Here is a 26,304-nt window from a genome sequence, read left to right on the forward strand (position 1 = left end):
TCCTATCCTTATTGTGTCACCTGTTTTTGTGATACCTCGTGGCTTATCTTCTTGGCAGAGAGGCACAGCCATTCCTGAAATGATGGGGTCGGGGGGTGACTTCACCTATAGGCTGTGCCCTCAGGAGAGTGTCACTCCTCTGTCCCCTGTCTGGCTGTCCTAGAAACTATCGGCCAAAACTGTAGGACGTTCCTTCTCTGTTCTCCCTGATCAGCTGTCTGCAGCCCCTGGAGCTGGAGGTAAAGTTCGGCCATCTCTGGCTTTCGTACATGTACACATTGGCCAACAGCTGATCCTGGAGGATCTGTTGGGAGAATCCGTCCTTTTGCTCCCGTGCTGGTTGCTGCTGTCTCCTTCTCCCTTGGTGGCAGCAGCAGCAGCAGCTTCTGCTGAGATGTCCGATCCCTGATGTATTTTCCTGAGCGTGGAAGGGTGGGGGAGGGGAGGGGAGGAGGGGGAGGGCCAGACGTAACGAGAGTGAGCAAGGACTGTAGAGCTGACAGCAGGCAGTGTGGAGCCCAGGAGCCTTTAGACAAAGCATTCTGCTGCGGTTCTGGACGCGCGCACAGCCACCAGCAGCAGGCGGGACTACGGCTGCCTGGCCAGGGGATTACGAGCAGGAATGAATCAGCGGCCGGGGGACACTTGATTTCACAGGCACTCAGAAGCCCGCTGCCGAGGTTCCTGGAGCAGACGGCCCCGCTCCGGGGCAGGGGGGCCCAGGCCGCCCCCAGACTCAGCATCTCGCAGAGCTGCTACCGTGCATCGGGAGGCCGGCTGCCAGGGCCCTGACCACCATCTGTTCTGCAGAGGACAGAGGAGGGGGAGCCTGGGACAGTGGGTCACCAGGGTCTCCTATCTAAACCAAGCCACTTGGCCTGCCCACAGGGCAGAAGGTGCTGGGAACACCAGAATGACTTTCACCGCGTCAAGACTTCTCCGGAGGTGATGTTTTTGTAGTTGGTTCTCCTTTTTCCTTCTTTCATCTCTTCTTGCCCACGAGAACCGGAGAAGTAGATGGGGTTAAGGTGATCAGCTCAGAGCATCCAAGGTCTTCCAGGAAGGGCTGAACTTTTTTCCCCCCTGCACTGGCAGGCTCCCAGTCCTACCGAGGAGCAGAGCAAATGAGGTCCTCCCTTTCATATTCATCCTCAGAGGAGGGAGGCAAGCCCCGGAGACGCTGGGAAGACAGCTGCTGCCTTTATCACTCGGCCAGAGACAGAGCAGCACCGACCGGGAAATAGGCTCGCGCCACTCAGATGACAGAGGACCGCTGCCTTTCTCTGTTCTGTTGAGCTGGGTTTTGTCTTCTTTAGCTGAGAACTGGATCTGCCCGCCTGCTTTCCACCCGAGCAGGCTAGTCACGGGAACAGCCACCGTCGGAAGAGGAAGATGAACGCCCAACCCCCGCCGCCCAGCCCCGCCCGGGAAGGCAGCCCCGCGGACAGCGACCTGCCCCGGGAGACGGCCCGCTCCCCGGCGGCCGGAGTGTAGTGGGGTCCCGGCCCCCAGCCCTCGCCCATGTGCCCGCCCGGCCCGCGCCGCCCTGAGCCTCTGCGCACGAAAGCCTGGTGGCCATGGTTTGCTTGTTCCGGGACTGCTGGGGGAAGACAAGTAAAAGTCTCCTTTCTCCGCGGGCCGGGGTCCTGCTGCTTGGGCTGCATGCGCTGGCTGCCCGGGGCCGGGCGCGGAGCCCTCGCTGTGCCTGTGTCCCTCCGCTGCATGAAGAGGCGCGCTCGCCCCTGACTGGCCTGGGCTGCAAGGTCGTGGGACTGGTCCCTCGTCCCCCGCCCCTTCTGGGGCCCGTGGGGACGGACTTTGTGAAATTCCTGCGTGCAGGCGGACGAGCGCCGACCCGGAGAGCCTAGGGAGTCAGCTCCCCCGGCCCCCCGGGCCGCCAGACCCCGGGGGGCGTGGGAGTGGGCGGCGGCCGCCCGGTGCCCTTGCGCCACCCGCGGAGGAGGGGCCGCGGGCCCGGCGCTCGCCTGCCTCCGGTCCCGAGTGTGGCTGCTCCGTGGTAATGACGATGGTGTGGCAGTGCCATCTGTCTTCCTCCGAGTGCCGCTGCTACCGCCTCAATGGTTTCTCCCTTTTCAAGCGTCTGCCGATTCCTCTCTCGTCAGGTGCGCGGCCGCTGGAACAGAGCGTCGGGGAGTGGCTGGAGGCCGTGGGGCTGCAGCAGTATGAGAGCAGGCTGCTTCTCAACGGCTTTGACGATGTCCGCTTCCTGGTGAGTGCCCAGCCCTGGGGGAGGCCGCTCCCGCACCCCAGGCCCCGCTGGAGGTGGAAACTGTACGTAGACCTGTGTCCCAGGAAGAGGGGCCGCGCGGCTGGACGCGGCGGTGGCGCTGCTTTGTCAGCACTGCTCTGGGCACACCCTGTCGGGAGGACTCTTTGCAAGTTCACATCGGAGAAGCAGTGTCCCTGACACATCCCTTGGTCCACTCCTGTCTCCCTCTCAGATCCCGGGTCTCAGATCCCAGCCAGATGCCAGAAGCTCCCTTTGTTCCCCAAAACTTTACTGTCAAGCCTGTGGTCACTGAAGTCAGAAGGTCTCTGGCACGAAGGCCTGGTAGTGGGCTGGTGGCCTCATGGGTGGCCCAGATGGGAGGCTGAGTGGGGGTGGGAAGGATCGGCTGCTTTACTGAGGTGTAACTTTGCATTCTCTTCTTGCAAAGCACAACAGCTCAGAAAGAAAGAAAAACCCAAGTATCCTCTCTGTGGAGCAGGGGCCCACCCGGACCCTGGGTCCAGACCCAGGGCTCCCTGTATAGGTCCAAGAAGCAGCTGTGGGCGGGGTGCCCATGCCTGAATCTCCTCGGGAAGCCCTCCCCTAGGTTGAGCGCAGTGGTGGGGACAGAGCTGACGCGTCCTGTTAGCACTCTGGGTGCGGGGAGGTGCTCACTGACTCTCCCAGCAGCCCTGAGATGTGCACTCACATCTCCATCTTCATTTTCCAGACCCAGAGCAGTGGAGTGTCTTACTCACGCTCACGTCTCTGGGAACTGGGGAGGGTAGGACATGAGCCTGGCACTCCGGGTCTGAGGGTCCTGCTTCGCTGCCACGCACACGGCCTGTTTCTCACTGGTGGCTAAGGGGAGTGGGAGTGGTGCCTTTTAGATGCTTGAAGTCGCCTTCTTGCCCGTGCTGTGTTGGGAGCTGGTTTGAGGTTCCTTCCTTCCTGGTGGGCCTGTCCCGCCTCTCACGATTTCCAGGGTGCAGTCCCGAGTGGACACTGAAGTGCCTCCGCTCCCTGAAGCAGATCCCTGACCACGCAGCCCCCTCGGCCGCTGTGATTGAGGGTGGTGGTCAGTGGACCCAGGGCTCCCCCTGCCCTTTACTGTCCAGAGTGGGTCTCTGTGGGGCTCTCACTGACGGGGTGGCATTGGGCACCTCCCAAGTAGTGGGCCACCCAGGGAGCTGGCCCAAGGCACCGCGGGGGACCCTGACTGGGACAACTCACCCCACCAGGTTGTCTGTGTCCCAGGGCAGACAGCGAAGGCTGCTGCAAGCCACCCTTCCCAAGCCAACTTGAGGCCAGTTATTTTTCAGCTTTTAAAAATACTAGGTTTTAAATAGCTTTTTTTTTTTTTTTAACTTGAACTGAGTATATTTATGGTTCTTATAACCTAATCCCTGACTTACCAGGTTCCTTGGGGAAGGCCAGCAAACCCAAAACGGAGGTGAGTGTTCAGCCAGTGAGTGAGTGCACCGCGCCCTTGGTGCCGGCCGGTGAGGGGCCTTGCGCCTCTGAGCACGGCCCTTCCTCAGACTGGCCATCAGGTGGGCGAGGAAGGGTGGCCGTGGGTGTCCCCTGCCTGTGCTGGGGGATCTGAGAGGCTGAGCTCCTGACTGCTCACCCCTCCTCCTACTGGTCTGGAAAGGCTAAGGTGCCCATTTCTTGAGTATAAAAACCCCTTTAAAACTGCTTCTCTGCCCCTCCTTGTACTCTGACCAGAAAGGAGCTGGGCAGGCACCTGGGGAAGAAGTCTGGCCCTGGCCCAGGCATCCACGCACGATGCGGGGCCTCTGTCGGAACACACCTGTTCCCTTTGGGGAGGGGCTCATTGAGGGAGGCCCGCAGCTCAGTTCTTCCAGGGCCTTCCAGGCTCCTCCTGCTGCCCTGGGTGCGAGCCGTTCCCCTCTGTCCTCTCAGTTCCGGAGGGGCGGCTGGCAGGCAGGAAGGCTGATTGCACCTCAGTCTAGCGCATGGCTTCTCAGGCCTTCAGTGGCCTGAGTGGCCATGCACAGCATCCTGGGTAATTGCATGTAAGTTGCCAGATGGGCTGCAAGGCTAATTAAGTTTTCGTAACCAGAAAAGGGAGGAAGAGAACACGTAAGAAGGGAGTGTTTTGTTTAGAAACATTCCCTCGTTGCATATGGTATAACTTACACTGCGTTAGCTGGTGGCATTATCCCTGTGTGATTTGGTTTTCAGTAGGTTGTAAATGTTTCTCTTCATTGTGAAATGCTCTGGAGACTCTTCTGCAAGATTCACAAGTGGCTCCCAGGAAGCCAGCCAGGCTCTAGATGTAGTAGGAACGTCTGAGACCAAGGGCTGCTATGGAATCTCCCTGTGATAGGGTCCTCTGAGTTGTGGGAGGAGTCTAGGGCATTTGTGAGAGTCACCTGGCTCCCTCTCAGGGTAGAGGGGACCTTAACACCACGTGGTCTTATCGTCCCCTCTGTGCCCGAGGTCCTTCCAGATGACCTCTGCCCTGTTCCCAGTGACGGGCCCTCCCCCTTGCAAAGGCACAGCCCCTTCATGCTCTACGTCGCTCAGGCTGGTTTAGACCCTTCTTCATATTGAGCCAAACCTGTCTCCTTGTGGCTTCTGTCCCTGGGCCCAAGCTTACTTTTGGGGGCCATGCAGAGCGCACTTAGGCCGTGAGCAAATGGAAGACCTCCGTCACGGCCTCCTGGGTCCTGTCTTGTCCAAGCTTCTCTTGGCTTCTCCTCCTGTGATGTGAGACCTGAGCCGGACAAGTGAGTGCTGCAGTTTGAACTTGATTCACACTTTCTTGCCCGCAGGGGGCAGGGGCAGGGGCTGCCAGGCACCCCCAGGGTGACGGGGCTGACCCCGACCCGGGAGCCAGGGCGGGAAGTCCGGCTCACACGTCTGCCAGCCCGCCCACCGCGCTGGCTCGTGCATCGTAGCCAGTTCCATTTGTCTCACCACAAATCTTGTCCACAGGAAATGGGCTTTTTCAGAGAAGGGAGGAAATGCGTTTAATCAGCACGGAAAGAAGGTAATCGGTGGTTGGCGAGTGTGCAGCTCAAGCGGGCTGGTGCAGGTCCGGTATCTGGAACTCGGCCTCACGTCCCCTCACTGGAGTGTCATGGAGTCAGTGGTGGCGCTCCTCCTGCGGGGTCGGGTGGACATTTAGAAAGGTTCTCGGGACTCTGACGTGCAGGAACATTCACCTTGGAGTGCTGAGTGAAGAAGCTGAGACACAAAAATCCGTGTGCAACATGATCTTAATTTTCAAAATAGAAAGCATATCGAAGTGCAGGGAATAAGCCAAAAATGTATTCTACTGTTCGTTATCTCAGGGGGATTATGGCTTTGTTTCCTTTTTGAGAGTGAAATAGATTTTCTGCGTTTCCTACAAGGAACGGCTTTGAAATCAGCTAAGCAGATGCTGTAGGCATCATAACGAATTTGAGTCTAGCTGGGAGAACGCGCGCACACAGCACTGGTAACAGCGACGAGTGCTATGTACCGGGCACGGAGGAGATGCCTCGCTCACCCAGGGTTCACTGCCTGCCGGGCACCGAGCTGGCGCCCAGCCCTGAGGCGGGTGCGCATCAAATCGCAAACAGGGCCCTGGGCCCAGAGGGTGGAGACACTGCCAGGAAGTGGCAGAGCCGGGACACTCGACCAGAGCTGTCTGACTTTGAACCCCTACATTCCCCGTGCCATCCTGGGGGTTTTGTAGAGGCTGCAAGAGCTGGAAAGACTCTAGGGAGAGGCCCCCACTGTCTGTGGTGAGGCTGGCTTGAGGGCAGAAACGGGCAGGACCCAGAGAGGGCAGCAAGGGGGGCTGGGCCTGATGTTGAGGGGCCTCAAAAGCCACTCTCTGGGGGGCCCCCACGATCTCTGAGTTCTGGGTATAGGGGGCAGGATCCTGTGGTTATGGCTTTGCCAGGCAGGGCACCGGGGAGTCAAGATGCCCACTGGACAGCATGGTGGAGTGCTGATCCACCATGGCACGTGGCAACTGATCGAGGCTGGGAGTTTAGACAAGGGGAAAACGGGAAGGAGTCAGCAGCAGCTCAGGCTGGGCTGGAAACAGAGGCTGAGAGGCAGGCCTGTGCCTCTCCAGGGCAGTGCTGGGGCAGCCTCGTGCGCCTCCCGTCGGTTTATTTCTCCCCTCTGCCCATGTTTTCCTGAGGTGCCAGCTGGTGCCACGTGTAGGGGAGAGATGGCAGGTGAGCAGGACCAGCCCCTGTGAGTGCTCAAGGCACGAACTTGGCCAGGGTCTCCTTCTGTACTGGCTTCTGTGAAGCTTCCCAGCCAGGTTCCCAGACCCTTGAGCCCCTCTTCTTGCTGTACCCCTGGATCAGCCTCACTGTTCACCCCGGAAGCCAGGCTGTGCCCTTGGGTTTCCGCCCAGGCTCCTGCCGTGGCTCCTCATCCCCTCTGACGTCCCTGCCTTTGCCTCTCCCTGCCCTGCTGTCAGGCTGCCTCCCCGCCTCGCCATCTCTCCAGCCAGCGCTTGGGGAGCTGACGGCTCTGGGGCGGGGCCGTTTCTGTGCCCCCGTGTGTAGCAGGGCCCGAGAGGGAGAGTTTCCTCACCTGGGTCATTGGAGGGGTGTGGAGCTAAGGCTTTGGAAGGAATGCGTTCAGTTCAGTTCAGTTGCTCAGTCCTGTCCGACTCTGCGACGCCATGGACTGCAGCATGCCAGGCCTCCCTGTCCATCACCAACTCCCGGAGCTTACTCCTTTGGAAGGAATATTCTTAGACAAGTGTGGATCCTGCCTCCTGTGCTAACTCAGTTCTGTGGTCACTTAAGAACTTAGCTCCTCGTTATCCCAGGGGCTGCTGCTTCCTTGTCTTGGCAGAGCCCTTGAGTCTTGAGACCAGAGCCAGGTTCCCTTTGGGCCCCTTCCCAGCGCTTGTGCTCTCTTGCTCCCCCAGAATTACCCAGAGGGCCAGCAGTTGGAGTCACTTAGCGTCCAGCTCCGTGTGCCCCCGTGTGGCGCTGGCCTCTCCCATCCCCTTCATAGTGGCGTTTGAGAGCTGTCTTCACGTCTGTTAATTTAACCAAGTGCCCTGAGGATGGAGTTGGAGTGGTGAACACATCCTGTCCTGTAGCTTCCGGGCCTGGGGTCTCGGGGTGAGCAGCTGCTGGGGGCTGTCTGGTATCTCAGCACGTCGCTGTGTTCGGTTAGTTGACCCCCAGGGTGCATGTGCAGGAGTGCGGCGGGCAGAGCAGTAGGCCCGTGTGTCCCTGGCAGACATCAGCTATGACTCAGGTGTCCCTGAGGCCCGTCTCGACTCCCAGGCTCCGTGGACAGCACACCCAGGACCCCAGGAGTGTCACTTGCTCAAGGCTGCTCCTCAAGCAGAAGCCAGGTCTCCTGGGCCCAGAGCAATACCCTCGCCTCGCACTCTGGTGCCCTGTAGCCCCCTCTCCCAGGTAGATGCTATGGCTGGAGACCATTCTGTCCGCACTCTGTCAGGGCCAGTCTACAAGAGGCTGGGGTAGGAGCTGGTGGGGCTCAGGCCCTGGGGACTTCCACCCTCAGGGAAGCTCCAGGGCCTCGGGCAGCTGGCTGAGGCCACAGTTGAGGAAACTGGACAGGGAAAAGCTTAGGAGAAAACATGGGCAGGGCCTAATCACCTGCCCTGAGAAGCAGCTGGGAGTCAGGAGATCTGGGTTTCCTCCAGGTCCCTTGCATGATTTCAGGCAGGTTACTCTGTACCCCCGCCCCATCCCTGTCCCACAGGATCTCACTTGACTGCTTCCTTCTTCTTTCTGCACGTAAGCTCTGAAGACAGCACAGCATTAGCTGTGGTCACCCAGAGCAGCCACTGAGACTTTCCATGGCCGAGTGTGAGAACTTGAGGTGGGAAGGTGGCAGAAGCAGAGATCAGCTTTATCCTCAGACATGCGAGGTGAAGCCTGCTTTGGGTGGTCTTGGATCCAGGCCCCTTGACTCACTGACCTGGGTCTGCACTGGTGACTTGAAGTGCTTATGGCATCTTGACGTCAGATAAGGCCTTGGCAAGGCAGACATTCAGGGGCGATAGGCAGCAGATGGGCAGGAAGAGACTGCGCCTGGATCAGAGAGAAGGGGGGCCCCGGGGCCTTCCTGGGAGAACAGGGCCATCAGGGGTGTGGCTTCCCTCCACCAGGGAGGAGAGCCATCCCTGACAGCCCTCCGCCGAGACTGACCGGGGAGACGGCCTCTGGCCTCCGGATGTAGGAGCCGGTAGCTTCTGCGCTTCATCCTCATCTGAGAACTAGTTGCTTCTGGTCACCCTTGGTGTTCTGTGCCTCCAGCTGAGGACAGGGCTGGGCAGGGTGGGATGGAGGTCAAGGCTGAGCTGCTCCTGCTGCCGAGGATGGCGAGCTTTTTGTAGGGCACCCATGAGCTGGGGACGGCGTCAGTCTGGGAAGTCTTGTGACCACGCCCCAGGAAGGCAGGGGTCGGCGAGGCCAGGCAGCAGCGAACAGGTGCACACAGGAAGAGCTGCGGAGTGCTGGTTCCTGCCAGCAGGTCAGCGCTCAGCGCCAGGAATTCGTTACTTAACCTGCATGGACTGGTGGCTTTGTTCCTGTTTATAAAGTTCTGACTTTGTAAGGGACTTGAACCCAGTTCTTTGGCTGCACTGGGTCTTGTTGCTCCGTGCGGGCTTCTTCTAGTAGCAGTGAGAGGGGGCTCCTCTCGAGTTGCGGTGTGTGGGCCTCTCGTTGCAGTGGCTTCTCTTGTGGAGCTTGGCCTCTAGGGCGTGGGCTTCAGGAGTTGCGGCGCACAGGTTTAGTTTGTCTGCGGCACGTGAGATCTTCATTCCTGGACCAGGGATCGCGCTGCACGGTGGATTCCCAACTACTTGGACCACCAGGGAAGCCCAGAACCCAGGTCTTACTCTTTTACACCACAGCTGCCTTGCCCAGTGGGTAGAGCACAGGAAGCCCTCGACCCCTGGATGAGTGGACACATGATGCTTCAGGGAGCATGGCTTCTATTTTCCATCATTATTCATACCCGTAGGCCACAGAGGTGAGCAGCAGAGCCCTGCCATCTTCGCTTCCTCTTCCTTCTCCCAGTGGTCCTCCCCACTCTCCCTGGGCCCCTGCTCCCCGAGCTCCCTGGGTCTGGGGCTGTGGTTTGGGGAAGACGTGTGCTCTCCTCGCTCTCCCTCGTAGCCCACCCACCACCACGTGTCTGTGGCCACTCAGCCTGGGAAGGTGGTCCTGGCTCAGACCAGGGTCCTGTCCTGTTCCGTGCTCAGCGACCCGCGCCCAGATGACTGTGCCCCCAACAGCCCTGCTGCTGTAGCCAGTAACGCGGTGGGTGACGTTACAGGATGCACGCGCCCTGGAGAGCGTGCGGTCGTTGGGGGTCCATGGCAGACGGTTCAGTGCACAAGCGTGTCAGCATGTGAAAAGGCAGGTTAAGTAAATAACATATAGACCACAGTCCCAATTCTGCCAAAATATTGTCACTGAAAAGACTTCTCCCAAATGGTAAGCTCGGTCCCCCACCCCCACCAGAGGCAATGGATTTATAAGTGGCTTTTACATTTTTCTTTATACTTTTTTATTTTCAGAATTTTCAAAAATAAACACAACTTTTCTACTTAGAAAAAAATTTTTTCTCCTTTAATATGAGGGAGAGATTGAAGCAGGGCCCGGTGGAAATCTGCAAAGTCCTGGAAGGCAGAGAAAGCATAAGTATCACATTGAACCAGCCAGGGCCCAAGGAAGCACTTAGCTACCCCCTTGGTGCCCAGCGGCTCTGGAGGCGGCCAGGGGCCCTGATGATGTGGTCACTGACCTAGCTGCTCAGGTGTTAAGGAGCCTTCTTAGCCGCTCAGGCAGGCCCCACAGATCAGTACAGCCAGGGGTGTGGTGACTGTCAGCCGCTCAGCACACTCAGCTGGCTCTTCCCTCATCTTCCCCTAATCTTCTCATCTTCCTCATCATCTTCCCCTCCCCTAATTTGAGAAATCTGCTCCTGAGGTCTTCATCTGCATTCTGTGTGCATCAAGGCAAGCCCCTGACCCCTCACCCCAGCACACTTATCCTTCTGGAACAGCTCTTCCCACCATCCCTGTTCCTCGAGGCCCAAGAAAGACTTGGGTGGGGCGGGGAGGGGGAGGAGCATCATTGCGGGGCTTTTCCCCGGAGGCCCAGTCAGGCTGGGGACAGTAGCTCGGTCTCATTCTTTCTCCCCCAAGAGAGGAGGTTTCAGCCTTTGTTTTTTTTTTAATGACTCCTGGCAGGAGAAATGGCTGAATGGTTGTCTGAGAAGAGAGAGAGGCCATACAGAATATGGAAATCAGGCTGGAGGGGGCGGGCCAAGTGGCGGGTCTGGAACTACTGCTGAGGGACAAAACCCCTCCCGAGGAATCCAGTCTCCTGCAGCTCTGCCCAGCGGGCCCTCTTCGTCAGAGCTCACGGGCCTTTGTTGGAGCAGAGGTCAAGTCCTGCCAGGGCTGATACTGGCTGTGGTGGGGCAGGGGGACAGAGCCCACGTGTGCCGTCTCCCAGCCTGCCTTTCCACAGGCTGGCACGCTGCACGCACACGCCTCTCCAGGAGGATGCGCCAGGACGCTGCTCACGCCTGTCCCCTCCCCCTTAGGGATGGAACCTAACCAAGCCAAGCGTCAGCAGTTCTGCTTCAGATTTCACTTAGACTTGGAAACTAATAAAATCTCAGGAAATCTCTGTTCACTGAAATGCTTATTAGGCCAGTGAGCCGTTCTGCTCGGTTAGCTCCCTAACTGTTCGCTCACTGGGAACTTGGAACGCGGACTGGCATATAGTCAGCTCTTGGTCAGCATTAGTGTGGCAGGAGGTGAACAAAGTAGGAGGTCCCCTTTCCCCATAAACCTTGTGAAAAGGTTTCTTCCTCAGCCAGGAGAGTGGAGTAACTTCCAGAATGTTTCCTGTCTTTGAGGATTTGGGGGCCTGATAGCCACCACACAAACTAATCCCACAGAATGTAGACATGGCAGGTTTAGGAACTCAGGACCCTGCGCTGTGCCCAGGGCGTACTCCGGCAGCTGTTTGCTCTGATTTTCCGTCACGTCCTTTGTTTGGGACATCTGCCTCTTTCTCCTCAAAGCTGCATACGCCCCCATTCTCTTGCCTGGAGGTCTGGTTCATGATGGCCTTGTCTCCAGTTGGATCTAGTTTCCTGGTGGTCAGGCTTCAGTTCAGTATTAGTGGTACCCTAAATGTTTGTGAAGGCTTCTGAGGGAACGTCAGGGTTGCAGTGGGTTTTCAGAGCGTCGCTGCAGTGTCGCCCTCTCAGAGGCTCACTCTCGGGTCCTCGCTGAGGGGTCCTCATCGTCACCAGAAAGCCTGCCCCCTCTTCCCCCACCGCTTCTCCCCACCAGCATACCCTAGACTTGGGCCCAGAGTAACGACAGGAACTCGGCGTGGCGACTCTTGGATTCAGGGGTGACTTGGAAGCTGGTCAGACTTGAGAGTGGTGCCAGGGCCCAGAGGACACTCTGCAGGCCCAGGGATCTCTAGGGTCCCAGCAGAGGGGTGTGCCCTGCAGCCTGAGCAGAGTAGTCCAGCTTTAGAGCTGTCTTGCTTACGGCCTGTCCTCTGTGAGGCCAGATTTCTGTCACCAGGCACAGGCTTTCGGGAGGCTCCCACACCAGCAGTCACTGCAGCTTGGGCACAGAGGTGAAGCCACCAGGTAATGGTCTGCATGAGCTGGCCCCACTTACTAACCTTCTCTGTAAAGCGGGCATAAATAATATCCACCTCAACAGAATACAAAGTCCAGAAAAAATCCTGGAAACAGGAATTTAGGACACATCAGAAGTCATTTCAGATTGGTGGAGAAAAGATAGCTCATTCAAGAAATAGACCATCTGCTGCCTGGAAAAAAATATTAAGTGGACCCTTAAACCTTATGTCAAAATAAATTTGAGGTAGATTAAAGATTGGATTGTAAAAAATGAAACTGTGAAGTTACGGGGGAAAAACTGTGGAAGAATTGTTTTAAAAATCCCAGAAAGGATTTTCTAAGCCTGATGAAACTTTAGAGAAGCTCCGTGAGAAAAGTGGGAGTTCCAGTGCAAGCAGACAGCTTCTGCCTGAACAAAGCCAGCGTAACAGTTCAGAGACAAAGACAAACAGCAAAGACACGCGCCCAGCTCTTCATAGTAAAGCGTTGATTTCCTCACTGTGTAAAGAGTTCCTGCAGATCAAGTGCAGGATAAAGTAATTCCTGAAGCAGCAGCTGTGGCTGCTCACAGCACCCACCCCAGAGCTGCATGGACACGAATGTTGGGCTGAACTCGGCCCCACAGGTCACTGGTTCTCTCCGGGCCTCAGCTCCCTGAGCTGTAAAATGGGGTAACAGTAGTCCCCATTATTCAGTAGTTCAGCAAGTGCAAAGCATGTCGCACATGGAGGGGGGCAGTAAGTGCTGTGTATGTACTTGACAGATAAAACATGAAAGGATGCTTGAGCTCACCTACGAGTGGGCTGATCTTGTGTTAAGACATGCAGTGAGAAGCCATTTCTAAACAGCTGCACTGACAAGAGTAAGACGTCTGTCAGCCTTCTGAACACACATACCCTTGCCCAAGCAACTTCTTTTATACCCTTTTTTGAAAATTTAAAATCGAAATATAGTTGACATGTGATATTAGTTTCAGGTGTACTACATAATGATTTGACATCTGGCACGTTATGAAATGATCACAGTGAGTCTAGTAACCGTCTGTCACCATGTGAAGTTATTACGACATTACTGACCATATTCCTTAGGCTGTACGTTATATCCCCATGGCTTATTTATTTTGTAACTGAAGTCTGTACCTCTTAATCCCCTTTACCCGTTCCCCTCCACCTCACCTGATTCCCCTCTGGCAACCACCTGTTCGTCCGCTTTATGAGTCTCTCTCCATTTTGGTTTGCTCGTTCATTTTTTAGATTCCACGTATAAGTGAGGTCATACCGTATTTGTCTGTTTCAGCATAATGCACTCTGGACCCCATCCATGCTGTCCCAAGTGCCAAGATGTCGTTCTTTTTTTAAAGCATGGTTTCATTTATTTGGCTGTGCTGGTTGGTGGTTGTGGTGCACAGGCTTTCTCCAGCTGTGGAAAGGGGGCTACCCTCTCCACGTGGGGTACGGCCTGTGGGGCACCCCGGCTGCAGTAGTCACGGTTCAAGGCCCCCAGAGCACAGGCTCGGCAGTTGTGGCGCACAGGCTTGCTTGCCCTGCGGCGTGTGGCATCTTCCCAGACCAGGAAGCAACCCTGCATGCATTTGCAGGCAAATTCTTTTAACCGCTGAACCACCAGGGAAGTCCCCTTCCTGTTTTTTTGGCTGAGTAGTATTCCTGTGTGTGTACACCACACTATTCATCTGTCAGTGCTCCGATTTACAGTCTCACCAGCAGTGCATGAGATTCCCCTTTTGTCCACATCCTTGCCAGTACTTCTTTGTTGTCTTTTTGATAATAGCCATTCTGACAGGTGTAAAGTGATATATCTCCTTGTGGTTTTAATTTGCATTTTCCTAACAATTAGTGATGTTGAGCATCTTTTCATGTGTCTCTTGGTCATCTGTATGTCGTTAAAAAATGAGTAGAGAGCTATGGTACATATACACAATGGAGTATTACTCAGCCATTAAAAAGAAAACATTTGAATCAGTTCTAAAGAGGTGGATGAAACTGGAGCCTATTATACAGAGTGAAGTAAGCCAGAAGGAAAAACACCAATATAGTATAGTAACGCATATATATGGAATTTAGAAAGATGGTAACAATAACCCTGTGTACGAGACAGCAAAAGAGACACTGATGTATGGAACAGTCTTATGGACTCTATGGGAGAGGGAGAGGGTGGGAAGATTTGGGAGAATGGCATTGAAACATGTAAAATATCATGTATGAAACAAGATGCCAGTCCAGGTTCGATGCACGATACTGGATGCTTGGGGCTAGTGCACTGGGATGACCCAGAGGGATGGTATGGGGAGGGAGGAGGGAGGAGGGTTCAGGATGGGGAACACATGTATACCTGTGGCGGATTCATTTTGATATTTGGCAAAACTAATACAATTATGTAAAGTTTAAAAATAAAATAAAAAAAAAAAATGAGTAGAGGATCTGAATAGAAAAATTTCCAATCAGGTTATTTGGTTTTTTAAATATTGATTATGAGTTCTTTGTATATTTTGGATATTGACAACCTTTATCTGATACGTTGTTTGCAAATATCTTCTCCCATTCAGTAGATTGCCCTTTCATTTTGTTGATAGTTTCTTTCTGTCTGAAAGTTTTTTAGTTTGATATAGTACAATTTGTTTATTTTTGCTTTTGTTTCCTTTGAGAAGACAGATCTAAAAAATAGGGCTAAGTCTGATGTCAGAGTGTACTCCCTATGTTTTCTTCTGGGAGTTTTATGGTTTCAGGTCTTATATTTGAATCGTTAATCCATTCACATTTCATTTTTGTATATGGTAGGAGAAAGTGGAACAACAGTTTTGATTATTTTGCAGGTAGCTGTCCAGTTTTCTGGACCATTTATTGAAGAGGCTGTCTTTTCCCACTGTATATTTTTGCCTCCTTTGCCTAAGATTACATGACCATGTAAGTGCGGCTTTATTTCTGGGTGCTGTGTTCTGTCCCGTCGATCTATGCGTCTGTTTTTGTGCCACTGCCATACTGTTTTGATTACTGCAGTTTTGTCGTATGGTCTGAAGACAGGGAGTGATACCTCCAGCTTTGTTCTTCTTTCTCGAGAATGGTTTGGCAGCAGTCTCTCTTCTTGATAACCACCACAGAACGATGCACATAGAGGGGGTTTGTGCAGCACCACCTGTAAAAGCAGAAATTGGAAGCAGTCATCCTTCAACACAGAACTGGTGTAAAAATGTATAATATTCACAGTTTCATAAATTTATAATCATCCATGACCCTGGATGATTATGCAGCTTTAAAAGAAAGGACAGGTCTCCACACACTGATGCAAAGTGATCTCCTATATATACTAAGTAGTTGTGAACAGTGTGTCAAGAATCGTATTTATGCAGGAATAAAGTGTGCATGTGTGTAGGTGCCCAGCTGGGGTCTGGAGGGATATCCAGGAAAGTGGGAACCATTGCTCTTGGGGGCTGGGGCTCTGTAGCTGAGAGACAGGCAGAACGCATGACTTTTCATGTATCATAATCTGAAAAAAACCCTATCTTGTGACACCACTGTGAGTAACTAAAGACAGCACGATAGGGGTTAGGAGTGGTGAGTGCAGTCAGACCCTCTCAGATCCTAGCTCCACCACGAGATGTGTGACTTCAGATGTGTTTCTGACCTCTGTGTGCCTCAGTTTCCTTCTCTGTAAAATGAGGATGCAAACAGAACCTAACACAAGGTTGTGAGCCTGAAGTGGGCGAGTGCACGTGAAAGCTCCTCGTCCCTGTCATGCAGCAGGGACGCGACAAACGCCAGCCACCCTCCGTTTCGCCCTCCACTGCCCCTCCCTCCTCTCCCAGGCAGGTCTCCGCTTTGAGACTCCTGTCCTCCTTGAGACTCCTCTCCTCCTTGGGTGCCTGCCCCTGCCACCCACCCAGGGTGGCTGTTTTAACCTAAAATCACAAAATCGTATCTGTAAGGAACCTGGAAATTAATCCTGTTCTTCACCTTGGGGGGAGGGCCTCCCTTGGGGCTCAGCTGGTAAAGAATCCGCCTGCAGTGTGGGAGACCTGGGTCCATGGGGTTGCAAAGAGTCGGATACGATCACCTTGGGGAGTTGTCAGATCTGCCCCCCAGGTAAATGCACATGGGCTCAGGTGGGCGAGGGCCTGTGCGCTGCCTGCTGTGGCCCAGGTCCGCGCCCTGGAGCCGCTCAGGACAGGTGGGCAGCCGGGCAGGTTTGTCTCCCTGCTATATGGGGCCCTGTGTAGCCCATCCTGGCCTCGCAGGGTGCCCCAGGGCTCACACCGTCATGGTGCTGGTGGCGAAGAACTTGGCAAGGGGCCATAACAGGCTGGCCTCACGGCCTCATGCAGGAGGCCCTCACGTTCTCCTTTCTCCTCTCAGGGGCCTAACGTGATGGAAGATCAGGACCTGCGGGAAATCGGCATCAGTGATGCGCAGCACAGGCGGAAGCTGCTCCAGGCCGCACGGTCCCTGCCCAAGGTGCCACCCGCAGCGCCTCAGCCTCAGCAAGGGGCAGGGCAGGCTTTGGGGCTTGGGGGCCACCAAGGGGGGTCTGCCCTGTCCTGGGAGCCCCACAGGGAGCACAGTGTCCTGTTCACCTCTTTGCCACGTTCCAAGGGCAGCAGAGCCCCAGGCACAGTGCACATGTAGTCCAGCCTCAGGAACAGGTCATCTGGCGTGGAGCCTGGTGCCCGCAGGTGTAGCCCATCACCTGGAGGCCAGGCCTTCCCCGAGGCCCGAGGCCCGGGGTATGGGGCAGCACAGGAAGCGGTCTTTGCCTGGGGGGCTGTGGGCGGTAGGCCTGAGCCTCTCTTCAGCTCTGCTGGCACAGAGTCCCCTGGTCCCTTCTACTGCCAAGGTCTGAGGGCGCACAGACGAGTCCCCACGGACACGCACCATCTCCTTGTCCCGCCAGGTCCATGACCATGTCGGGCATAGAAGGGGCCTCACAGACCCTCCTCCCCATCTAGCCTCACCTGACAGGGCACCTGCCTTTCTCACTGATTTCCCGCCTCAGCTGGGCCCTGATTCGGCAGACCTGGGGTGCCCGGGTGGTCCCAGGTGAGGCAGAGACAGCTGTGTGAGCCGAGGGACTCGGGTGCTGAGCTCATAGGCCCCTGTGGGTCCTCAGGCACTGTCCCACTCCTACCCCAGCCTCCAGTGTGGTCTCCCGCATCCCCGGGGTCCTTGTCAGCCCTGCCTCCTGTCCTCGCTGCACAGGTGAAGGCACTGGGCTACGACGGCAACAGCCCCCCGTCAGTGCCCTCCTGGCTGGACTCGCTGGGGCTTCAGGACTATGTCCATTCCTTCCTGTCGAGTGGCTACAGCTCCATTGACACTGTGAAGAACCTCTGGGAGCTGGAGCTTGTCAACGTGAGTACAGCTCGGCGCAGGCCTGGCTGGTCAGTCCTGAGCATGAGTGTCCCTGGATGCCCAGTCGTCCCCTGACTGCTCCCCACCCCGCCCCCAGGTCCTGAAGGTGCACCTGCTTGGCCATCGCAAGCGCATCATCGCCTCCCTGGCGGACAGGCCCTACGAGGAGCCGCCCCAGAAGCCCCCGCGGTTCTCCCAGCTGAGAGTGAGTGGGGCGGGCGGAGAGGGAGGCGCGTGTGCTTTGTGCTGTCAGGAACTGAAAAGAATCCTTTAGGAGCTTCTCAGAGACAGTGTCACCTCTATAGGAAAGGAGCAGCTGAGCCGATCCCTCTCCTCCCAGTGTTGGGGTCAAGTGTTGGGGAAGTTAGGAAAACAAATACCCGAATCCCAAACGGCTAGGGCCATGTCTGAATGTCCCGTTCAGCTGTCTGGGGATTGGAGTCCCCTCGGGCGGTCTGACATGAGCCAGAGACAAAGCCTAGAACACGGCAGGGCTGGGCCTTCCTGAGCTTCTGAAGGAAATCCCTGTGATTTTTAAAATCTCACAGATGTTTTGTTGCTCAATGCTCCTCATTTCTGACTGAAAAGTAGGTTAGACTGTGAGCCTATGGTTCAGGATGACTCTCCCCAGACCTGCAAGGCTGCTGGTGGGCAGTGGGTGGGCCTGGGCTAGAGTCTCAGCCTCAAAGTGGGCACGGTTTCACCCTTTCACACGTGAGGAAGCCCGGGCCCAGGCTGGTTCCGAGACCATACACTCCGCTGACATTCAGACATGGAAGCCAAGGAGACAGGGTGTCATCGGGAGCACAATGTCTCCTCAGGAGGGACCCTGAGATTGAGTCACGCATCCCCAGGGCCCGATCAGCTGTGGCAGACAGTTTTCTCTTTGAGAAGGTGGAGCGCGCTTCCCCGCCCTACAACCACCCCTCCTCCCTGCACGCTCTGGGCTGCCCACCTGCAGGGCCCAGTTGTCAGGGCTTTCTGGCTGGAGGAGTCTGGCCTGATGCCCAGCTCCTGCCCTTTCTCACCGACTCTCCCCTGGAGCTGGGCCCCGATACCAGTTTCTCACTGATCCCCCCCCGGGGCTGGGCCCTGATACCGGCAGCCTGAGGCCCAGCCAGGCGGCCCCCAGACTCACGGCTCTCCCCGCCGCAGTGCCAGGACCTGTTCTCGCAGACGTCGTCCCCGCTGAGCCAGAACGACTCCTGTGCCGGGCGGTCAGCTGACCTGCTGCTGCCTCCTGGGGACGCGGGCAGGAGGCCGCACGACAGCCTGCACGAGCCTGCGGCGCCCTCTCGGGCAGAGCGCTTCAGAACCCAGGTGGGCGGGCAGGGGGCCCAGACGGGGTCCCTGCACCCCTCCCGGCAGGACAGGGCTCCCCCTGCCTGGCACAGGCCGCAGGCTTCATCCCGCCCCCCAGGTGTGGCCTGGCCCGCATCCCCCACAGGGCGAGCCTTCGCTCCATGTCTTTGACCCGCTTCTTCTCTTACGACTCACTCATCTCAGTTCTGGCCTCTGAGGAGTCCCCGCACCTTTGCACCAGCACAACTGTGAATTTTACAAGATTCAAAAAGTATGCTGTCTGGCAGTCTTAGTGACTCTGTATCCAGACTTTCCATCTTGCTGGGAGTCCTGAATTTCCCTTCGTCCCCATGCCTTCCACCCATGCCCTAGTTGAGGACCCCGTCACCCCCACACCCCGACTCCTGTCACGAGGACCCCTATAAAGCACATCCGTGACCACGGAGACATCCTCGCCGCTCCGCTACCCCAGGATCAGATCGTCTCCGACACCACGGAGCCTTCCACGTGGAGCTGCTCACGGATGGGCGGCTGAGGTCCCGGCTTCCCTACCTGTTCTCAGCCTGGACAGGCCTCACCTCTGCCCCAGCCCATCTGAACAGCTGGTCTGCCTCTGCCCTGGAGCTCCTGGAGGTGGCTGGCAGGCCAGAGCCAGGCGGGGCGCTCAGGAGCCCCTTGAGCGGCAGGCTGAACTGGGGCCCCATATGTTCTGCAGGAGGAGCACCGAGAGGCCAAGCTGACCCTCCGGCCCCCCAGCCTGGCTGCCCCCTACGCCCCTGTGCAGAGCTGGCAACACCAGCCGGAGAAACTCATCTTCGAGTCCTGTGGTTACGAAGCCAACGTGAGTAACCCCTACCTCCAGCCCAGGGCCCCCATGCTATTCTCAGCTCTTCAGCCGTTCCGGCATTGCGGGGAGGGGAGTCACGGGAGAGGGTCCAGGTCGGCTGGGCAATCCCCGCATGGTGACACAGGACACCTGAACGCGCCTACTGCTCGCTCCCACAGTATCTGGGCTCCATGTTGATCAAAGATCTGCGAGGGACAGAATCCACACAAGACGCCTGTGCCAAGATGCGGGTAGGCTGTCACGGGCAGTGGTGTATTGGGCGCGGCTAGGATGGCAGGCAGCAAACGGTGGCACCAGCTGCAGCTGCGGGGTCCTGCCCTGAGGAGCGGCGTTGACGGGCCTCCCGTTTGCTGTAGAAATCCACAGAGCACATGAGGAAGATCCCCACCATCATCCTGTCCATCACATACAAAGGGGTCAAGTTCATCGATGCCTCCAACAAGGTGTGTCCCCTCCCCGCCCTCACCCCCGCCAGCGGGGCGCCTTCCTCAGAGTCCCCGCCTGGTCCCACCTCCACCTCAGCCCGGTGTCAGTCTCTCGTGCACCCCCTCACCTGGGTCCCAGGGGACAGCTTATCTTCCTCAGCGTCCCCGTCTGGTCCCACCTCCACCCCGGCCCGGTGTCGGTCTCTCGTGCACCCCCTTACCTGGGTCCCAGGTGACAGCTTGTTTTCCTCAGCGTGGGCTCCACTGGCCACTTCACTGCTCACAGGCCTTTAACGCTGTGATGCGCTTACTGAGCCCAGGACACCCCCAGGCCCCACGTTCGGGCCCTGGAGGGCAGAGGGGGCTGGATGTGAACATTTACTCCCTCGGCTGCTGTGGTCAGGGGTGGAGACCCCAAACCTAAATCAGAGGAGATTAGGTGCCGCCCTCAACCCCCACCCCGCCAGAGAGCAGATGAGGAAGTGGCGTTTGGCCGACGCCCTGGGCTGGTGACGGGCACTGCAGAGCTGCTTTTCCCGCAGAATGTCATCGCAGAGCACGAGATCCGGAACATTTCCTGCGCGGCCCAGGACCCAGAGGACCTGTGCGCCTTTGCCTACGTCACCAAGGACCTGCAGACTGGCCACCATTACTGCCACGTCTTCAGCACGGTGGATGTGGTAGGTGGAGGCCACGCGGCCCGCGCACTGGGTGCTGGCACCTGGCGGGCACCGAGCCGCGCCTGTCAGGAGCAAACGCCCGGCGCACAGAGCAGCAGTGGCTCGACCAGGGTTCTAGCAACAGCAGTTGCCCTGCTTCTGGCCGCGTGTGTGTTCCCGGGCCAGGGCTGCACCTCCCCAGGCTGTGGCTTGACCCTCCCGCGGGGCCGTCTTCCTGAAAAGCCCTCCACCTCCCTGTTGGGGACAGGGAGTCTCCTTCCCCCAGAGCCCAGCTTGGGCTGCACCCTGGCACCGCTGGGCTGACGGGAGGTGTTCATGTGGCGGCCCTGAGACGGGGCCTGTGCCAGGGCTGCTGCCCCCGGGTCTTCAGGGCCCCACTGGGGACCTCCGTCAGTGCTCTGGGCCCGGCCACGGCCTCTGGGCTTTGACATGCGCTGGCTTGTGAGCTAGGAACTCCCCTCCCTGCTCCTCACCTGCACAGCGGGACAGAATAACTATTTCAGGGCTTGTTCTAAAGAGGAGGTCCCCCAGAAGGTGCCCGTCCCAGTTGCTACAGCTCACCTTCTCTGTCATTTCTGGGCAGTAGGACCTGAAGCCACAGGGACCCCCAGGGCTTGTCTCTCCAGTAGAATCACCCACAAGGAAACAAAATGTGCGCTTTGTTCAGGCTGTCCTCGGGACACACTTCGCTTTCAGGGCAGCCGTTGCCTGCATTGCTGCTGCCCAGCCTGTGTGGGGTCCTGGGGGGGTGGGGGGGCGCCAGGGCGGTGCTCCCTGCTCCCTCCTCTCACCCTGTGCCCTGCCTCCTCCCAGAACCTGACCTATGAGATCATCCTGACGCTGGGCCAGGCGTTCGAGGTGGCCTACCAGCTGGCCCTGCAGGCCCAGAAGTCCAGGCCGGTGGGGGCCTCTGCCGCTGAGGTGATCGAGACCAGATCTTCCAAGCCCGTGCCGAAGCCCCGGGTGGGCGTGCGGAAGTCAGCGGTAGGTGGGGCGCCGGGGCCCAGGGCTCGGGGAGGAGCGGGCGTGGAGGGTCTCGTGCGGCCGTGACCCCAGCCTGTCTGTCTGCTTTGCTCGCGCCCCAGGTGCCGCCGCCCCCCGGTAGTCGCTGTTGTCACTGTCACACCCGCCCCGCCCACCGTCCTTCTTACCTCCCGCTGCCGTCTGTTAGTCCTGGAGCCAAGGTCTCTGCACCCGCTGTGTGTCAGTCTCCCCGCGTGCCCGTGAGCTCCTGGAGACGCTGGCGCCCCCGACCCCGCGTGCCCGTCTTCCCTGAGCTGCCCCCGCACCGTTCCCCCTGTGCTGTGGCCTGTCTCTCTGCTGTGTGTCCTCCTCTCTCCAGAGGTCAGGGTGCCCGCCGTGGTCTTGCCCGGGGGAGCTCTCTGGCCCCACGGTTTGGGTTTTCCAAACCCCTTCCCCGCTTCCTGCGCCATGGAACCGCCCAGGGACCCCAGCCGTTCCACGCGCCCGGGAGACAGCCTTCCGGGACGCTCCCGCGAGGTGCCCCTCCTGCTCCCCACCCCGGGAGCTGGCTCTCTGGCGGAGAATAGGGCACCCCCGGGGACACGGATGCCAGTGCGGCCCCTCTGACCCTGCCCCCTCCTCCTTGGCAGCTGGAACCACCTGACACGGACCCCGACGCCCAGTCCCACGCCAGCGTCTCCTGGGTCGTGGACCCCAAGCCAGACTCTAAGCGGAGCCTCAGCACCAAGTACGAGACCACTATCTTCTAAGCCCCGCCTCCGCTAGTCTCTCGTGCCTTCCGGTGCCTCTCTGCTCTTCTCAGCGCTCCTTCCGCCCGCTGAGGCCAAAGCCCACCCCCGCCCCGGGCCTCCCCTCCCGCGCCAGCTCTCCCAGCCACCGGACACTGTGAATCCCGCCTTGGTCGAGGACGGCTTGGCGGGGGGGCGAGTTGCCTTTGAGGTGGGGCAGCGGGAGGGCGTCGGCCGGCAGGCTCGCTGGACCCGGAGGGAGGCCGGCTCCAAGCAGCGGCCCCCCCCAATGGGGCGGGGCTCCCTGCCGCTCCTCCCGCAGCTTGCGTCCCGTGCTGCCGAGAGCTCGCCACGCCTCTCCCGACACAACCAACCACTGTGACCGCCTGGGGCCAGATCCCCTGCACGCAGCTCACGCTGGCCCGTGGCCTGTCTTCCTGCCATGAGACCTCAGCTGGGCCGGGGTCAGCCCGCTGTGAGGCCCCTGGGGCACATGCCTGGCTCCAAAGCCTGCGGCTCTGAGCGCCTAGACATCCACAGGCTGGCTCCACGCGCCTGGAGTCTTTGTCTCGGGGGTCTTGAGCTGCATGGAGTGGGATTGGCTTCTCACGCCCTGGCCAGGGAGTGACAGGCGGGCGGAAGAGGAAGGCCGCCCTGTGGGACCCGCAGGAGGGGAGTCAGTGCCCTGCACCACCTCCCCCTCGGGATGCCGCCGCCTGAGGGCGGGGACCTGGGCTGGGCAGTGCTTGCTGGCCCTTCTCCGTGGTGTGGGGTCAGGGCTCAGCAGCGGGGAAGGCGGCGCGGAGGCTGTGGAGGCCCCGCGCCCTTGGGTGGGGAGCCGCGGTTCCGTGGGGGGAAGCATAGCACGGAGCGCGACTCGGGGGGCACCGCCGCTCAGTGGCGGCGGTTCCTTTAGAGCCGAAACCCGGTGGACAAGCCGAGGTGGGTCTCCTGCCTCCTGCCCTCGTGCCTTCCGAGCAGATGCCTGAGCCACGGAGGGTGCTCGGGGAGGCCGCGAGGGACCTTCTGCTCTGCCTCCCTGTTTCCTCTCCGTCTCCTCCACTGTGCAGCCCCTTTGGTTAACCTTTTCCTCCCCCCGTTGTGTTTGCTTCTGCCAAGCTGAGCCACCGAGGAACCGACTGTGCTGCAGAAACAGCCGTGCGGAGCGCAGGCTCCCGCCACCGCCGCTGCCACCGCCGCCTCACCTGCATTGGAGACCCAGGCCCACCTCTGCCCACAGGACTCCTCCCGGCTGTGGGCCCGGGCCCGCCGCCAGGCCTCGTGGAGGGAGCCCTGCCCCGGTGCCGAGCAGCCCTCCAGCCTCTAGCAGATGAGACTAGGGACTCCAGAGGCCCTAGAAGTGACTTGTCCAGAAAACGTTTTTTAATAGAAAAAAAAATTTTTTTTTTATAAAATTAACACTTGGCTCAAACCTCTAGGTTAAACTGCCAATCTTTAGACCAGTGGCCATACGGTCCGAGGGTCTGTCCTCAGGCCAGGGCATGGACGCGCTTGGGCAGCTCCGAGAGGAGGCGCTGGGTGAACCTAGTGGCCCGACAGGTGCCCCCTTCAGCCGCTGCTCCTTTCTGAGCCGCACACGGTTTCTCGTCCCTGCCCGGAGCCGAGCGCGGCTGTGGCGGCTTCCACTCCGACCCCAGCGGGCAGAGCGTAGAGGTCGAGCCAGGCAGAGGACGAGCAGGTCCCGGGCCGCCGTGGTCCGAACACCGCCCTGGGCTGCAGGCCACGGGCCCTCCGGTGACCTCAGGCCGGCTGAGTCGGATCAGAAAGGAGAGGAAGCAGCTGTGTTTGTCTTGGGCATTAACGGGTAGGTCAGCTGAGGCGGCTGCCTGCAGGTGTGTGATTTATCTAATCAGGTGTGTATGATTAGGACTCACTTTGGTCTGACTGTTGTCCTTTCAGCTCTGGGCTCACCCCGGGCTCTGAGGGCGGAGAAGGCTGGGCGCAGAGGCCGTTTGCTCCCCCAGCGTGGCCTCCAGGGCCTGCAGTGCCGCCGCCCGATCCATCCTGCTGGCTGGCTTTGCTTTGCGCCTTTGGTTGCGTCGCTCCTCCTGGAGGCAGTAGAATGGGAGGATCTTGTTCACTGGGGCTGGACCAGGTCAGCTGTGTGTCTAGCAGCTCGCAGAGCAGAGCCTTTCCTCCCCAAGCAGGCCCTTTGCTGGCGCGGTGCAGTTGGTCCTGGGGTCAGTAGGTCCAAGGCCTTGGCAGCACCCCACCCCCCGGCCAGGAGCTCCGGGGGCGGGCCCCCTGCACCGTCCACACCAGGGGTGTGGGGTCGCAGGCCCAGGGGGTCGCCCTTACTCTGGGATGGAGACAGGTGGTCCTGCCCTTTCGGTACTAAACAAGGACTTCAACACCGGAAGTCTGACTTCATGTCCTGCCGCTCCCAGGGCCTGACGGTTCTACTGTGCAGTATTCAGCCCATCCTTCTTCCAGGGATGGACAAGGAGCCCAAGCTAGGTGGGGAGACTGCTGGTCCGGCCACAGCACACGTGCTGTGCCCTCTTCCTCCTGAGGAAGTCCGGTCTCCTCTAAGTAGGCCCCTCGTGGTGGGTGGTGGATCCATAAAGAAAACTGTAGACACTACGATGAGTTCTTCAAGCTGTTTTTTTGTTTTTATGTCCTAGGTAGGTGTCTCCTCCTCTTGAAGCTGCTATATCTTATTTATTCAGGGTGTTTTCATATTGGAAAGCCTTGGCTAATCTGCTCTGGATTTTGAGATTGGTTTATTTCTCAGTAGTCAAAAAGGGAGGGGCTAGATCTTTTTTTACTCCTCCTCTGGGACAGGTACTCTCCCTTCCCTAGAAAGAAATATTATAACATTGAGGACAGGCTTCACATGGAGAAGCCTCGCTTCTGCACACGAGCGCAGCCCCGTTCTGAAGTGTGCAGGCCCTTCAGGCAGGACTCGAGATGGAGGCGCTCTCTGGTCCACCCTCTTCCTCGCAGCTGCTCCGAGTGAGCGGGGCTTCCTTCCAGACAGGCTCTGCCTCTGCGATGCTCACACCCCTCCAGGGCCTCCAGTGCTCTGGGGAGTCCCTTGAGAAGCCCGGGGCTGAGCAGGCCAGTCTGCCCTCAGCCTGTGTAGGGGGGCCCAGGCCTGCAGGACGACTGTCAGACGCAGTTCACAAAGTGTTGTTGCTAACGGTGTGGCAATGGGACTGAATTGTAATAAAATGTTATTTAATCTTTGTCTGTATTTTGATACTTGAATGACTTCCCCTTCTATTTTACTGTACATATAATTGTTAATCTGTCCGATTTTGTCTAAATTACGAACATCTTGTGGTACCAAGCGTAACCGACCTGTGCGACAGCATAGACTGACCTCACTACATGAGAGAGTGTAAATATTCCTGGGCTTTTGGCTTTGGTTTTGTTATTTTCGTAACTGTACAACTTAGAACAGACTGAATTAATAAATGAGAAGTGACATGAAACCAGCCTTACGTTGTGGAGTCTGAGTTGGAACATTTCCTGACGGTTTTCCAGCAGAAGCGCGGGCACAGGCCAGCTGCTGGCTCTGGGTGCTAATGAGGATCCACTCTGCTTGGCTGGCACCAGTCTGGGGAACTGGCTCCACCCAGCACTCTCCAACAGGAAGGGCTGCTGGTCAGCGTTGACCCTGCTCTGGTGTGAGGGCCCTGCAGTTACCTTCCCCTCCCCAGGTTCGGCTGGTCTGAATGCCGAGCAGGGCCTGGGCTGGTCAGCCACAGACTTGACTGAACGCCGGGGTTATCAGGCTGATGGAAGTCGAGAGCTCTGGAAGGAGAGTCTCCTTCAGGAATGCATTCAATTGTGGAGGCAAAGTTTTATACAGACAACTAGCTACCAGCCCAAGGCCACACAGCGAGGCTCTCCAGACATCCTGAGCTGTGGGGATGGGAGGGACGTGGTGCTCGCCAAGCCGGCTGGCTCCTGGGCTGCTGGTCAAGAGAGCGTTGGAAAGACAGGCAACGCTGACGACCCCAACAACCCTCAGCCCCATCAGCCCTCACCCCTGCCTGGGTATTGCCTTCTCTGCAGAGGAGAAACTGAGGCTCAGAGAGGTTAAAATGCCCACCCAGGGCTAGCCAGAG

At 58.0% G+C, this 26,304-nt stretch overlaps 1 protein-coding gene across 9 annotated transcripts in view; it reads left to right on the top strand.

Moving 5' to 3' along the window:
* The window catches only part of ANKS1A (ankyrin repeat and sterile alpha motif domain containing 1A), a 170,419-nt gene extending 144,751 nt beyond the window's left edge, over window positions 1-25,668 (top strand). For 4 of the 9 annotated variants that reach the window (XM_061399027.1, XM_061399029.1, XM_061399032.1 and 1 more), the window contains 12 exons: window positions 2,124-2,230; window positions 16,249-16,347; window positions 17,089-17,241; window positions 17,339-17,446; window positions 18,397-18,561; window positions 19,259-19,384; window positions 19,549-19,620; window positions 19,747-19,833; window positions 20,358-20,495; window positions 21,309-21,479; window positions 21,581-21,679; window positions 22,109-25,668. In XM_061399027.1, the coding sequence (XP_061255011.1) occupies window positions 2,124-2,230; window positions 16,249-16,347; window positions 17,089-17,241; window positions 17,339-17,446; window positions 18,397-18,561; window positions 19,259-19,384; window positions 19,549-19,620; window positions 19,747-19,833; window positions 20,358-20,495; window positions 21,309-21,479; window positions 21,581-21,679; window positions 22,109-22,228 (1,445 nt within the window). In that variant the 3' untranslated portion in view covers window positions 22,229-25,668. The remainder of the gene's footprint in view (window positions 1-2,123; window positions 2,231-16,248; window positions 16,348-17,088; window positions 17,242-17,338; window positions 17,447-18,396; window positions 18,562-19,258; window positions 19,385-19,548; window positions 19,621-19,746; window positions 19,834-20,357; window positions 20,496-21,308; window positions 21,480-21,580; window positions 21,680-22,108) is intronic. The other 5 variants (XM_061399031.1, XM_061399034.1, XM_061399030.1 and 2 more) reach the window with 3 other exon arrangements.
* Window positions 25,669-26,304: the final 636 nt, after the last annotated feature.

This window comes from Bos javanicus, chromosome 23, assembly GCF_032452875.1.
Source record: "Bos javanicus breed banteng chromosome 23, ARS-OSU_banteng_1.0, whole genome shotgun sequence".
NCBI classification, from domain to species: Eukaryota; Metazoa; Chordata; class Mammalia; order Artiodactyla; family Bovidae; genus Bos; species Bos javanicus.